Source organism: Acanthisitta chloris, unplaced genomic scaffold (genome assembly GCF_000695815.1).
Source record: "Acanthisitta chloris isolate BGI_N310 unplaced genomic scaffold, ASM69581v1 scaffold16605, whole genome shotgun sequence".
NCBI lineage: Eukaryota > Metazoa > Chordata > Aves > Passeriformes > Acanthisittidae > Acanthisitta > Acanthisitta chloris.
The window spans coordinates 18121-33893 of NW_008672305.1; the positions used below are offsets into that span (position 1 = coordinate 18121).

The window sequence follows — 15773 nt, forward strand, 5'->3', positions numbered from 1 at the left end:
TTTCCCAAAGAATTGCCATGGCTTCCCTGACAAGTTGAAGCATTGAAAAGTTTGAAGTTTTTTTATGATCTGATTTAGGTCAAACCACAGGGTAGCAGAAGTAGTCAGGGACTGTCTAATAGCCATTTTCATTGCATTATATGAGACACTGTGAAAGAATACATTTATTTTGGGGGCATGATACGACTAAGGTGCCTTTAGTCATAAAAAAAGCTTTGCCTTTTAAGCAGATGTTCCAATGACAAATTTGTCATATACTGCTGCATGCCTGAAAAAACCTTTAGAAAATAAAATTTCATTTGAAACATTTCTGTTTTCTTCAAGAGCAGCTCAGTTAACCTCAGCCACTCACCCATTAACAAACAATGCAGTATGTATTTTTGTCTACTGACCACCTTCCTAGGAGGAAGGGCACTCTTGGCCATTAGATGCCAGATGTGAGTTTGTCTGGGACTCACATTAGTTTTAACCGATGAACTCTTGTCAAATTTGTCAAGTTTCCTTTCAATAGGTTACAAGTTCCTCAAACTCCCTTGCAGCTTTCCTAGTGACTCAAGTCTAATAGCAGTCAGACAAGAGAACACACCTGTGTCTGGGCAGCTTCTCCAGGTCATGCCATAGCCAATCTTCATTAGCAATGCACACGGAGATGCCAGGCTCAGCACACAAACCATGGCAAATAACATCCCCTTCCCAGCTGTGGAGAGAGAAGGGTAGGGGCAGCAGCAGCTTGGACAGTGCTCCCATTTATGAGTGCCCTCAATGTGCAAAGAAGTCTCTCTCCTGCTAAAATGTGAACTCATCTGCCCTTTGCAAAGTCCAGCACCAACACCTCTGGGTGCTGGCAAAGCACATCCTCAAGGGCTGCTGCCAACTCTGTGCCTGAGCTTGGGATGTTTGGGGAACAGGCTCTGCCAGCTGGCTCACCATGCAGCTGCCCTATGGCAGTGTGGCTGTGAGGAGCAGCCAGCTCTGCTGCCCACAACAACCACAGCTTTAAACAGAGGTGCCACCACCCCACTGAACCATGGCGGGGTCAGGCTGCAGCTCAACTGCTGAGCTGCCCTGTCTGGGAAATAGCTTGGCACCTTTTAATTCAAGAGCCAGAGGAGTTTCTCTGGCCTGGGTGTCCTGGTTTTAGCCAGGATGGGGTTAATTTTCTCAGTAGCTAGTGTAGTGCAGTGTTTTGAATTCAGAAGTGATAATACATTGTTGTTTTGGTTTTGCTGGATTGTGTTTATCATAACCAAGGACATTTTCTTGCCTGTGTCTCATGCTCTGCCAGTGAGAAGATACACAGAAAATTGGGAGGGAGCATAGCCGGGACAGGTGATTTGAACTAGCCAAAGGGATATTCCCCACCATGGCACGTCATGCCCGGTGTTCCAGGCCGGAAGGGGCCGATCCTGGGGGAGGTTCGGGGTGCGCCGGTCCGCGGGTGGTGAGCAATTGTATTGTACATCACTGATTTTGGTTTCTTTTCATTATCTATTGGCATTGTAGCTCATTCTGCTCTGTATTGTTATTAAACTGTCCTTATCTCAACCCACATATTTTACTCCGGTTGTTCTCCTCCCCATTCCTCCGGGTTGGGGGGGGAAGACCGGGGAGGAGGGAGTGTAAGCAGCTGCGTGGTTCTTGGCTGCTGGCTGAGGTTAAACCACGACACTGGGTCAGCGCTGGGCCATGCCACCAGCAGCACTGCTGCCACAGGAGCAGGCACAGCACAGGCAGCAGTGGCTGAGGCTGGTGTTGCCTTTGGTACTTCATTGCACTCTGGGTACTTCTGCTCTGCTCAAAGGATTGGGCAGGGCACAGACATTACAGACCCCACGTGCCTCGTGGCTGCTCAGTCTGCTGCAAATCCAGACTCCAGAGCCAGGCTCTCCAGTAAATCTGTAGAACATGGCACAGCACGTAATATCTGCAACATATCTCAAGCGCACCGGGGTGTTTGGATACCCCAATACATGGAGTAGCAAACCAAATCTAGATACATTCTGAATTTACTCTGTTAGAAACTAGGGCTCTTAATAATGCCTCGGCCAAACCAAACCGCAGTTCCTGATGCTCATGTCAGCATAACAGCCTTACAGCTTAACTACAGGAAACCCCTGGACAGTCTTACTGTCCTTGGAAACCAAAGATCAGCCAACACAAGCTGCTGTAGGTACCAGAGGAGTAACACACAGAGCCAACCGCCTTTTTTTTATAAAAGTATTTTTAATAAACTGATGGATTTAAGTTTTAGATGCTAGACAACTTGTTGCCATGTACAGGTAACAAAAGTCAAAATTCTTTGAATTTTATACAAATACTATGTAGTAAACTTGAATACAAGTTTACAAAAAATGCATCAGTGAATATTCAGCTTGTAACCAACTTCCAACAGTGAAAATTATCATCTATCAATAGTGATCAGAATTGCATTGCAAATTTTAGAAGTAATGCAACTATGTTTTTTTTTAACCAAGCCACTCTGAAGTTACTGGTGCACACTGACAGTACATTGGATTTTTTTGGCTTGCTGAACAGAAAATGGCATTTAAATAAAATGATTGAGTTAAACAATATGACATGTATAAAAAGTACTATCTCACAGAAAATTAAACAAGAATGAGAAAGTAAACAGAGCAGAACCCTGAAGTGGTGATATTTTTCTACCCGTTTTGATGGAAAAAATTCCACAGGTGTCCAGCTTTCTCACAGCATTTTGGAGTATTCTAGTCCTAGCACAGTGTGGTCATTAGTAGACTAAAAGAGATCCCTGCTTGGCAGTAATGCTGGTGAAAGGTAACTTGCTCTATTGCTAACAAATAGTAACCACTGGCAGGGTGAGTTCTTGGAGGCATCCAGCAGAGGCTGAGCTGACAGCACATGATTGAAGTTACAGTACCTCTCGATTTGATACAATACCCAACAGCCTTCAGGGTTCAGGTGTCAGTTTCCTCACAGGATTTACAAATAGATGGTTTAGAAAACAAACAAAAAATGTCATTATGGAGCGTAAGACAGTATTTTCGCCTGTACAGCTACCAATAAAACGAATGTTTTTGTTACAAACTTTCCAGTCTGCTTTATAAAAAATAGTCTCAGTTTTACCTCTAAATAAAAACTGTGCTGTGATCTGTCATGTTCTTGCATTGTACACGCTGTAATTGTGTGTGTTAATGAAGGTGTAGAGATTTGTGACCTAGCGCTCTGGATGTATCAGAAGCCTAAAAAGCTGATTTTGGTACATAAAAGGTAGCAATGAAAATTCATTCCATTTATTTTTCCTAAAGCCTAGGAAAAGCTACAGTACATTGCTAGATCAGTGGCCTCAACCCTGAGCTGAAATAAAGGACCTGCCTTGGCCAAGAGACTTAGTGACATTACCACCACAGCTGCACAGCAGAGACAAAATAACCTGTCTGCAGCCCCTTGTCTGAGCTGTGAGTAGTGCGAGATTGAGTTCTGTAATGCTTGAGAGTTGACTGGAGACCACCAGATTCATTTTCACTACAGGGAAAAAAAAGGAAAGGAGAACTGAAATTCAGAGATTCAAGTGCACTCAAACGGGGAGGGTCAGTATGTCCAGCTTCTGGAGAACAAACAGAGAATGAAGTTAGTCGTAGACTCATCAGTCTTACGCACTTCCCACTTGGCAGAAGAGATTACTGGAACACGTACCAAACTGCAGTTAAGGAGACTTCTACTATTATCTCACTCTAGTTTCACTTTTTTCCCCCAGAACTGAGCATCTCTCCCTCTCTCTCTCTGTACCTACACTGCATCACAGAAGATGAGTGAAAACTTAAAGTCTGTCTGATGAAGGATTCCACCCAGCTGCTAGCAGAAAAACGTCCACTCATTTCTAACACGAGTCAGAGTTGGCAATCATAAGAATTCTTACTATGATACAGCCTACTGCACCTTCATGTTTTCCCCCAGAACTGAGCATCTCTCCCTCTCTCTCTCTGTACCTACACTGCATCACAGAAGATGAGTGAAAACTTAAAGTCTGTCTGATGAAGGATTCCACCCAGCTGCTAGCAGAAAAACGTCCACTCATTTCTAACACGAGTCAGAGTTGGCAATCATAAGAATTCTTACTATGATACAGCCTACTGCACCTTCATGTAGGGTTCAATGGCACCAACTACCCATGGCTAGGAGTATTCATGATATGAAGCACTCTTGCCTCCCAAGAGGACTTTTTTTTTTTCCATTTGAACAGCAGAAACTGTAGAGTCAGTATTTCACTTAATGAAAAAACTAAACCCAGCCACAGACTGAAAATAAAGCTTGTAAGAATCATTTGTATTTCTAGTAATGCACACCTCTTTGTGAGCTGATCAGTTTAGGGATTGTGTGTTTTTTGTTAGTTTAAGGCAGCAAGTCTTACAAAATACACGAGCTCACCTCCCTCATGTTTGTGCTACTGTAGCCTTATGTGCACAATAGAACCTCACTAATTTACACTAATAATTGGAAGAACCATGAATTCTCTTGGTAAGTGAACAAGAATAAGGCATTCCATTATATATTCTGATCACTAATTATAATTTAGCTCTAATTATAATCTACCAGCAAACATACTTCTGTGTTTTAGAAAATAATCTCTCTTACCTTCAGATATAATTATATGTGCAGATTAGTGGGTTCTGCTGTGTAAACACGCAGGTGCATAAGCAATTTTCAGGTTTTTCTTCATTACATCTGACAAGAAAGTTAACACCACAGACAGAGACTGCGGGAAAATAAATTAGGGTTTTTCTATCATCTGTGCGATATGCACAACTGGGCAGTGATTTATACCTCAAAAAAAGAAGGACAATGTTTACAAACTCAAATGAAGCAAAATCAGCAGCAGGAAGCAAGGCCATTCCCCAACCATAAATGGCTTGTTTTACAGGATTCCAAACTATATGAAACAAACAAACAGAGAAGGAACACAAGTACTAACTTACACATACAAGTTTGAAATCAAGTAAAGCAAACAGTGAAAAATTTGTTGCTGCTTCTAACGATATTCACATGCCTAAATCCTGATACAAGTAAACCGTAATAATGACAGAAGACAGGACCCAAGCTACATGGCTGAGTTCAAAAAAAGGAACGGATCGATGTGCATTGTAATGAGAGAGAAATTTCCCTTCATATGTGCAAAAATCCAGAGTTTCATTAATGTAGAGGTCATACTTCTAGGAACAGATCTTAGACACAACCAGTCTCCCTACATCCTGGAATCTACCTGCTTACATCAGCCACTTTAAGCACACAGTACCCTGTTCATGTATATAGTATTCAGCAGTTTCTGGCATTTCTCAGTTTTAACGTTCACCTGCCTTAAACCTTGAAAACAAGGGGGAAAGTTCATCCATGGCATCATACCACTGCTTCTGAGTGACACCAACAATTAAATCAAATTCAAATTCTTGCTTCTTCCACGGTGGCAGGAGTCCTTACAGGACTTGTAAACAGCAGTACACAATACTGTAAACAAATAATTTAAGTTCTGCTTTATGCAAGATGTTAAGTTAACCCAGGTCTACCAAACAGGTGAAAATGAAAAGGGTGGCTTCACACAAAATCCTTGCCTTTTCTCCCAGCAATTCCTTTCACTACATAAATAATCCTGAGCTGAAACAGGTTGATGAGAGCTGCTTTTTTTTTTTTTTTTGCATATAAAAACAGTGTTCTAGAGTCAGCTCTCGTGTTCTGTCAGGAAGTCAGTTGCTGGAGAGATTAAACTGAAGTATTTCAAACCACTTGTTACTTTGGAGGAGGACTTATAATTTGGTGTGGCGTCCAGTTCTAGACCCAGATGCTGAGCTTGCCAAGGAAGCTGATGCTGCTGCATCCTCAGCTTCCTCCAGCTCATCGTGTAGCTCCTGGCTAACACTAGACTGGAGGGCTGCAGGAGTTAGCCACTCCTTTGGCAGGCAGCTCTGGAGAAAGGGTATACAAGAGCTGAAGTAGGCAAGGCGATTCACCCATCGTGGAATCTCTTTTCCACAGAGGATCTAGGGGGAAGGATAAAGAAAAGATTAATTTGTTTTCTGGATTCAGCAGTTGCAAAACTACAGTACCATAAATAAAAAGCAAAACCTGCAGCAGCCTTATGGTTTATGTATCACAAATGCCAGTCAAGAAGCACCCCAAGTTAGCTGCACTAAGACAACCTTCTTCATCAGTAAAAGCAGCATCCCAATCCCACAGGGAGACTTATTTTCCATTGTGAAAGTTGGACACGTGGTTCTGTCCTTTTCTTACAAGTCCTGAAAAGCCTAACCACCTCACATTCCTTTTTAATAACAACTCATTTCTGTGCCTTTTATAGAAAAGTTACACTTTCCATTTGCTGCTAATTCCTCAGAAACAGAAACTGCAGGAGAAATCTCACTATTAGAGAAAAGCACCCTGAAATCAAGTGGCCAAAAGGGCAGTGATGATACCACAGTTGTGTGAGTTACACAGCTAAAGCTATTTACTGCTATTATGGCCTCTGATGACTTTCACAAGATGTCACAAGATCTTAGCACACACGTAGATTCAGTGGACCAAGAGAAGCTACACAACACAAAGCTGGTTTCAACTCCTCAAAAACACATAAAGCTGCACTAAATACTTGTTTTTACTGTACAGCAGTCATGAAATAATTTAATTGTCACTATTCAAGGAATGAACTATTTTACCTAACTACCTCCATATTTGCTGCTCGTGCAGTAAATACTTACTCCAGTGGAAGTCTGGAGAACAGGAGCATCACTCTGTTCGTTTAATTTGTCATTATACCCATTTTTTAGTCAATTTGAACACTAAATAGGACAAGACATAAAATAGAAACAATATGACCATGCAGTGAAGAGTATGGCAAACACCTGGCCATATAGGCCAGATCTCACGCCAACTGCAGCTTTGTCAGTGTCTCACCCTACTTACTTGTACCAGCATTGCACATGAATCATCATCTCAGTAAAATTTTCCAGTACCACTGGAAGATCAGTCTACACAAAACACAGGCTATATAGTAAGTGTGCATTAACTAGTTTGGAAAAAACCCCAAGCAATCAGAATCTATGAAAGTTCACCATGGAAAAAAATAGCCATTCTTGTTTTGGAGTGCTTCAATGAAACATTAGAATAAATTCTGGCAAGCACAGATTGCCAGCTATTGATATTAAAATCAAAATATCCATTCCCTCATTGTCCTGGGTTACTTGTTCCAGACCCTTTCCCTTGTGTTGATACACATGTGAATGATCAGGCATTCAATCATATTGGCAAACCCATCACATTACAGTAAAGCCAAGGAGAAAAAGCAAAGCTCATTTGACTCCTCAATCAGATACTTTGCAGGACCACTCAAGTATCTACATGACTAGAACACAGGTGCTGGCAGAGCAATAACTTGACAAAAGCCTCTCAAGCAGAAGATCAACATTAACAAAGGCATTGAAGTTACAAAGACATTTTTAATAGTAGGTCATAACTTTAAAAATTATTATCAGTGTGATGCATCTGTGGGGAAATAAAAAATAACATATGGTTCTATCTTCAGGAGCAAGCTCTGAAGCATCTGAAATGAGTTTGAAATCCTGTTAATACTTTATTTACTAGGTCTCTCATTTAGGAATGCACCTCTACTGGAACACAAACTATGTATGACAACAATATGTAGCATTTTTGGCAGCAAAATCTTGTGCTTTGGACATGAACACAAATACATGCTGAAAAATGGTGACATTTGTCCACGGTATCAGACACAGGAAGTCGGAAATGACACCAAATATTCCAAACAACAGGAAGGAGATGACACTCTGTAGCCACCTGGGAAGCACCTTTCTATAGACCTTCATGTTTGTTTACCTCAGATAAAGCTGAAGAAAAGTGATTGCAGTTTTTGTGCATTAGGTGATAAGCATTTCCTTTGAATTCTTTTCCAAGCTCTTCTACTATTTTTTCTATGTCATCTTCCATAAAGTCAGTACTGCCTAGAACCACAGCCTCTCTAGAAGAGAAACAGAGAATAGAGGTGATCAGGCTCCCATGATAAAGGTGGATTACTGTTCATATATTGCTCAGAAGTCACCCCATTGTGGGTGGCAAGATCTTTCTGTTCTCCTAGAATAACACAGATTCCTTCTATTCCATTTTACAGCACCACTTTCATCTTTATCAGGAGAGATCACATTTTCCTGCCAATTGTCCACCTTAAAAAAGTTACTGCATTGAATACACTATATGAATAATAAGTTAGCGACAAGTCCACAAAATTTGTATGCGTTTAAGGAATTTAATGGTAAGCTAAAAAAATGTTCTTTGCTGTAGACACTTCATTGTCTCATCACCTCTGTCCATCTTTCATTTCTGAGTAAACACATGAATTTCTCAGAAAGTCAGCCTGTAAAATTCGACACATCTATCCTCAAAAATAAATGCAGCAAATTATCTTTTCCATATGGCTTCACAAAAAGCAAGAAAATAGGTATCTTTCTTACTTAAATTTAAATGTTTCTCCTAGCTCGGAAGCATTTCCTGGTGAAATTTCAAATATTCCAGAAAAAGGGTATGGATGACCACCATAGGCAAATTCTGAAAGAGAAAGCTCAGATTTAACAAAACCAGCATACGACGACAGTAAAGAACGGCAGAGCTCACTCACTGGAAGATAACTTCACAAGGATCTAAAGCTAGCAACCAGACATCTTATTTACATGGCTAACAAATGCAAGGAGCTGGAAATGAACAGCTTTGTTAGTTACTAGTCAGCCTAAGTAAAACCGAGAGGAAATTTCCTACTTCAGTGTACAGGTTTAACTTGAATAGCTTTGCAGTAGGTATTTTTTTCATTGTATCAGCAAGGACTTACAAGTTAAATTGTAAATCCTACCGATGTTCTTTACACATGCTTGTCCTTAAAAGTCCACTTACACATGTCTACATTGGGGATTAAAAGTACTGCATCCTCAAAGGTCTGATGATGCTTCTGTTCAGTGTGGACTACAGCTCTAAGCGTGGTGGCGAGTAGTGGCCCAATAGGCTTCTAAACTTCTTGACTGGCAAGAGTTCAACTGTCCTGAGTTCTTTACTATGACAAGAAAGTAAACAAGTGCATGCATCTGAAGTCTACACATAGCATCTGCTGGCACAAGCACTTACAGTACATGAGAATACCACAGTGTGCTGCAGCTTCCGTCTGTGTCTGTGAGATAACACAGTATGGTGCACCCAGAGCACAGTCAAAAGCTTTAAGCATGACTTCATGCTTCCTCTCCTCAAAACTCGTATCATCCAAGTTTAGCACTTGGTTTTGTGGATAATCTTTTTTCCAACAGGTTAATAAATAAAAAGTTTGATGTACTCTGAAAAACAAAATCATTGTTCCAGCAGGGACATGACCTGCTCCAGGAGAAAGCTGTTATAATCCCAACAGGAAGGGAGGCACATGGATTTGGCACAGCTCAAAAACTGGGTTTCAGGCACAGAAGAGTCAGGTCTTTCTGGTTTGGATTAAAAGAAATCAAAAAAATAGTTTAACAATGAACATTGTATTGTGTCAATTTGTTGCTCTGGTAACACTTGCAAATCTGGTTTCAATGTGACCATTATAGTAGCTGAAACATAGTTGAAGGTAACTTTGGGCAGTGTGGTCTTTGGAGTGCATGCAGTACATTTTGCTACTTCCCAAGACATTCCAAAGAAAGAGCTGAAGTACATTTTTCTTCTTTAAATGGACTGCTTTCAGCAACAGCATCACCTCAGGGCATCATTGTACTTCTGGGGCAGAAACACCTCAGGCCTGAGCCTGTGCCACAGAGTGCCCAGAAACACCTTCTGGCAGCAATCTGGATCCCGAGTGGCCTGAGCAGATCAGGAGGCTGCAGCCCCCAGGCACAGCCTATATAGCAAAATCAAAATGTATTGCTGTTAATTATCACAAGGGTATCTTTTATGAACAGCATGCATGGGATGCCTTTTAAAGAAACGATGTCTTTAAAGTAAACCAACCTACCAATAGGCAATAGGCTTTTTCCTGAGCATCACTAACTTTTAGGTGCCTCTCTGCTACAGATTATCCTTTCTGTAGTTCAAAATTAACTCCTTGCACTGAGGAAACGACTCAACCGTGCTTACATGGTTGCATACTTACAATCAAGCTCACATCTGTTTTAACAATAGATACTGCCAAACTAAAATAAAGATTTCTCTGTCTAGCTGAACAAATTGCACACGTTTTCATAGTTGCATAGCTTTATACAGGAATGCAAGATAGCCACCAGATTATTTGTATCCCAGGTTTTTTCCAGAGGCAGAATAGATGAGAAAAGTGATGAACAGGTTTCAGGAGCCAGCCTTCTCTCACTACCTGAAAAATGTTTTTTAAATAACAGCATTACTAGAGCAAAGAGTAAATTGTGTTTTTCTTGTACATACCTCGGCCATACACCTCTATACCTGAATGAAACACTCCGATTCCAAGGGAAGAAGTATATTCATTCATCCAATACTAAAAGGAAAGAAGAAACAAGAAGAACTCTAGTTAGTTTGCAATACAGACTTGTCTTCTCATAGCAGACTGGCATGTATTTGTCACCCACATGAAAAGAATTAAACCCTACCACAAAGTGAAACTGCACAACCCATTTTGTGGGAACAGAACATGCCATTAAAATTCCCCAAATGTATGCCATGAATTAATTCCATTAGGTTTTAGTGCTCTCAGTGTCTGTCAAGAAAGGAGTCCATACCTGGGAGAAATCCAGTCAACTTTCTATTTGTCAGCAAGTTATAGGTTGTAAAGGTTTCCATTGGGTGGAATATGTTCTAGAATAAACTGCAGTGATTTTGAAGGAGCACTTTTTCTAAATGACATCAGAATGTAGGACTGTAATACGCACACACTGACTGTCACTAACAGCAGTGACCACACTTGCTTATGAACAGATGAGCAAGAGACACACTCAGATATGTAAGACAGACTGAAATGACCTTATTATATTTTGTCACTCAACTGGTGGTCACCAGGCTGCTGATGCATGGCTCTCCATACATCAGGTTTAAGTGTCTTTTGCATACGTCTAACACCTATTTCCAATATATTACTTGTATTGTAGCCAACAGACAATAGATGCATTTCAATAGGAATCCAGGAAGCAATTTTTTTTGAAAAGGGAATAGAAAGTAAAAGAAACTTCCCTTAGTGCTTTCTCTTTTCTTTTTTCAGAAGCAGCAACAGCAAGTGTCTATCAGAAGCTAATTATTACCCTCAACACCTTAAAGATACACAGAGTTCTGGAAAAGGAAAAGCCTCAAAATTACCATTTCCTTGTCTACATCACCACCCTCAAAATATCAGTCTCCAAGCATTAAAAATTTTCAAGTGACACATAACTTAAAAGGCAACTTCAAATAGTCAATGCTATGCTAGCTAGTGGGGTAGGGATGACTACACTAAATCATCATCTTAGTCTATTTAAAGGGCTTAGCAGTTCTTTCCTTCCACCCCCCAGAAAAGAACAGAGAGCTAGTCTGTATGAACACGCTACATCCAGAAATACACTGGGTTAATTTGCTCTGTATAGAAAGACATAGAACAGGAAGAAAATGAAAAGAGGGGAAGGAAGGAGAACGATGCTAAAGACTATTCAACTAACTTCATGGGTTTGTGAGCATAAAAAAATTTATTCTGCTCACAAGGTGAAATCAAAGGCCCCAGGAAAATAGAAGAGCTACTATAGCATAAACCTGTTTCAGTTCTGAAGCCAGTCCTATCCCACAGTTTACCAGCTGACCATTTCAAAATAATTTTGGATTTGTATTTATAGTCACATCTGTAGGCACAGTCAACACATAGTCTGTCAGCACTGGAAGAGAGTATGCAATGGTGTATCCAAATGAACCTAACCTAGAACTGAGCTAGAGAGGGTCCCTGGTGCTCTAGTCTTTCCTCTCCTGGACACCCATTTGGCCAGAAAACTCAGACTCTGACCTTTGAATTCCAAACAACCTACACATCACATACACATCGATTTGTTAATGCCAAGCAAGGTTATGCTGCTCTCTGAAAATGGAACAGAAGTTACACAAAACATCCCACAAGCAGTAGAAGAATGAAGCCTAGTTGGTTACTACACAGATAAAAAATGAGGAAAACAATTATTCAGGTTCCTCCACTCCCACAACCCCAAGAAACCCAATGCAAAGTATAGGGAAGTCACCAGCCCTTCTCAGCGATCCACACAGAAGTGGATGAACAGGATGGAAAGATGTCCCAACAAGGTATTCGGCATGTCCAGTGCTATTCAAGTATGTACTCCTCCTTACTGGTGCCATCTAAATACACAGGGCTCACTAGACTACAGAAACTGAGCACTGGTGGCAAATAAAAGTTAGCCGCTTTGGAAGAAGTGCCTGAAGCAAGCTGGCACTTCACTTCGTATTTCCAATAAGAACAGAATAGGTTAACTGAAGATAAAAGAATTTCAACCAGGCAGAATTACTTTCCCCCTAGGAACAGTAATTATATCTAATTATTACTTAATCTGGATGAGCTATTGGAAGGTTGGACACATTTTCTCATTGAACAAAATGCCTTATCTCACTGAGAAAGAAATACAGGACAAATGCGACAAAGTGTGCTGAACTTGGCTACAGCTGAAAAATTATATACAACTTACAAAATAAAGATTGTAAATTAAATGACGTCTATGTAGCTCACTGGTTCAGCAAGTCCTCTAATTCCAAATGCTACATCCTTGCTTCCATTACACAAATGTGATTCCCTTTAGCCTTGATATGAATTTTGCCATAGTGGAATGCTGCAATCCCATACCCTCAATATATTGCCATATGTCAGTCCTGTAAAACGGGATTTCTGGTTTAATGCAACTATCGGAATGAAAATATTAGAGAAGTATTTTTCTCCAACCACCATAAAGTCATGTCACTGAAATTTAAGAAAAACACTTATCCCAGTGCTTCAAAAATACCTTTGTTACTTTCTTCAGAGCCTTCATTTATGTTAATTCTTTAGATTGTTATTGCCGTTTTTGACAAGGGAAAAAATAGGATGCTACTTTGGGCACAAAAATACTAGACTCCTAAAAATAGCAGTTAGTTAAAATGAAACAATGAAGTACTCCAGTTCTCAAAACAATATATCAAAGTCTTCACCCTACCGTTTTAACGATCATAACACACTTTCAAAGGCATGACCTGCACCACGTAAATACGCCCTTAAGCTTCTCTCCCTCCATAAAGTTACCACTGCTTGAAAGTCCACTTTCTTGTACAACACACACCCCCCCTCCTCACACTTCATTTTACCAAAGATGTTCACCTTTTCAAGCACTAAGGACATTAGAAGGGTATATGCTCCAAAAGCAACCAGCTTAGTCCTGTAAGGCGTTCCAACAGTACCAAGGTCACCTAGTATTCCTCTGCATACCTAAGCAGCAGCCTGGGAAATGAAGCTATAGTTAGCATTCAAGTTAAAATAAAGCTGTTCATAAGGCTTTGCAATTATTACAGTAGTGCTGATTGTATCAACCAGGTGAGTAACAGTGGTATCCTGTTCCAAAAGAGAAACAGAAAACCCCAATTCCAAACCTAAACTAAAAAACACCCCCAAACCCACTTCCAAGTGACACGAAATGTCAGACACAAACAGTAAACCTGCTAATGTCTCCAATACAGTTGGCAGGATTTGATGAATAAACAGAACTTCAAAATAGCTATTACAGAAGACTCTTCCCTTCTTCCACCCACTCTTAGTGCCCCCAAATAAGGCAGTGCTACAGATTTCAGCAGGCTACCTACATGCAGTAAGGGCTGCTATGTAACATGAAGTGAGGCTTTGGCTTAAACTCCTGCTTCAAACAAGTTTCAAATGAACCGAGATGTCGTTTAGCAAGAGTTCCAGACAGGATGTATCAGACACCAAGGGAACTTTCTCTCCAGTTTAAAGGAAATACATTTGGTCAACAAAAAATGGTCAAACAATGTAAAACAAGCACAGCCGAAGCAGAAAACAGAAATATTCTGCCTCATCGTCTTAGGTTATCATATATATAATTTGTGGTGATGTACAGCTTCAACCAATACCACAACTGCAGACTAATGCACAAAAAGTCACCCCTACATGTGAATAAACATCTGCAAACAAACGTGCTTGGTTGCCTCTCCTGGAGAGTAAGTTCCTCCCACAGATGGTGGTTTTAGAGACTACGCTACTTCTCAATGGAGGCAGAGCTCCACTAATCACAACAGGACAGCTACCAGTCCCCAGCACATCCTAAGGAAAAGTATGACACTAGTTTTTATGACCACAATTTCCTCCCTTCCCTCATGTCAGCTGTCCTTGGAGTGAAACTGATCATAGCAATTCAACTCTGGAGGAAAATGAATGAAGGATATGGGTTGCAGCACTGAAATTGAAGGAGTAAGAGATGAAGGAGAAGGAGGTGAATGAAAGAGTAGACTATCACAAGAGAAAAAGAAACAGCACGCTGAAGTCACACCCCACCATCACAGCAAGAGTGGAGTTTCTCAGAGGCCATGGCACTACTTTCCAGGCAGGCATGTACATAGGAGACAGTCCATTCTGCTAAGTTTTCACAGCCTGCCTGTGAAATGGGCACAGGTGACACCTTGCTCAGATAAGCAAGTCTTCGTGAGAACAGTGGGTCTTCCATCTTGGTGAGTCAGAAGTGTGTCAAGCCTTGACTTCAAAGACACTGTCTTATGTAAGAGTCCTGAAATTGAAGTCCTACTTCTTTCTCTGTACAAATATTTATAGTTAATATATGTAAACCCATCTCTTTTCATGCTCAGAGAGATTCTCCAACGTGCATTTTTGCACTGTGGTCCAGAGAAGTCATATATATGCATGTGACAGAGCATCCTTCTCTCCTCAAGCATCACATGTGAGCTCAACCAGGTGAGAGAAGATTGCTCCTGTCTCCAGACCCCCCTCATTCTCTACAATGAAGGAAAACCAAAGTAGAAGTAACAGGTTATGTTCACTGGAGACAGAACTCAGGACACAGGGAGAGGCAAAAACAACAAACCATAAAAACACCTCCTTTGACAAAATAATTGATTTCTAGGATAGGGTGAAAGAAAATAATGACAAGAATCAGGCTAGTTCCTATAATATATAATTTTTTTTATTTCAAGCTATATAGCTCTCTGTTGATTGCTAATTTGGCACTGGAATGTGACTATTCCCAAGCACACAAACTGCGTTTTCTCTCTTCCAGCAGTCACTGACTCTACACTACTCATTTTCACCCTTTCAAAACACCAAAGGTTCACTGCAAAATGGTGGTGGTAGGAAAGCCTTTCCAAAATACCATAAGTAACACAAACACAGTCACCTGAAGCTAGTTGTTGTTCTTACTGTCCCTCAATCTGTAGGCTCAAAAGTTGGTCAGTGAACTAATGCCACTCGTTCTAATTTCCAGCAACTGAAATGCATTAATGGGTGATATTTTCTTAATATCACTTATCCACACCTCCTGTTCCATGCAGGTACTTACACCTCATTTGTTACCATGGCATTTGTGCAGCTTCCAGCTGAACAGAAGACAATACAACAGTTGCCGTAGGTGTCACTGAAAGATTACCCAGGCGGGAGGGAAGGTGAGCTCATAGGGCTGCAAATCAAGCTGGAGCAATTCCTTTATTCCCACCAACTCGCAGTCATAGCAGAGCTATTCAAAAATTCTGGTCTAGGCAAGAAACACGTTACTGACGCTGTGCTGAAAGGCTCCTATCCCTACGGA

General features: G+C 40.8%; 1 protein-coding gene across 1 annotated transcript; it reads right to left on the bottom strand.

Moving 5' to 3' along the window:
* Nucleotides 1–4336: 4336 nt before the first annotated feature.
* DESI2 (desumoylating isopeptidase 2) lies at nucleotides 4337–10495 on the bottom strand (the record flags this gene model as incomplete). The annotated part of the gene is made up of 4 exons (XM_009074467.1): nucleotides 4337–6008; nucleotides 7855–7996; nucleotides 8487–8580; nucleotides 10423–10495. Coding segments are annotated over 4 exons (543 nt in total), but the record flags the coding sequence as incomplete, so codon positions are not given.
* Between the last annotated feature and the right edge of the window lie 5278 nt (nucleotides 10496–15773).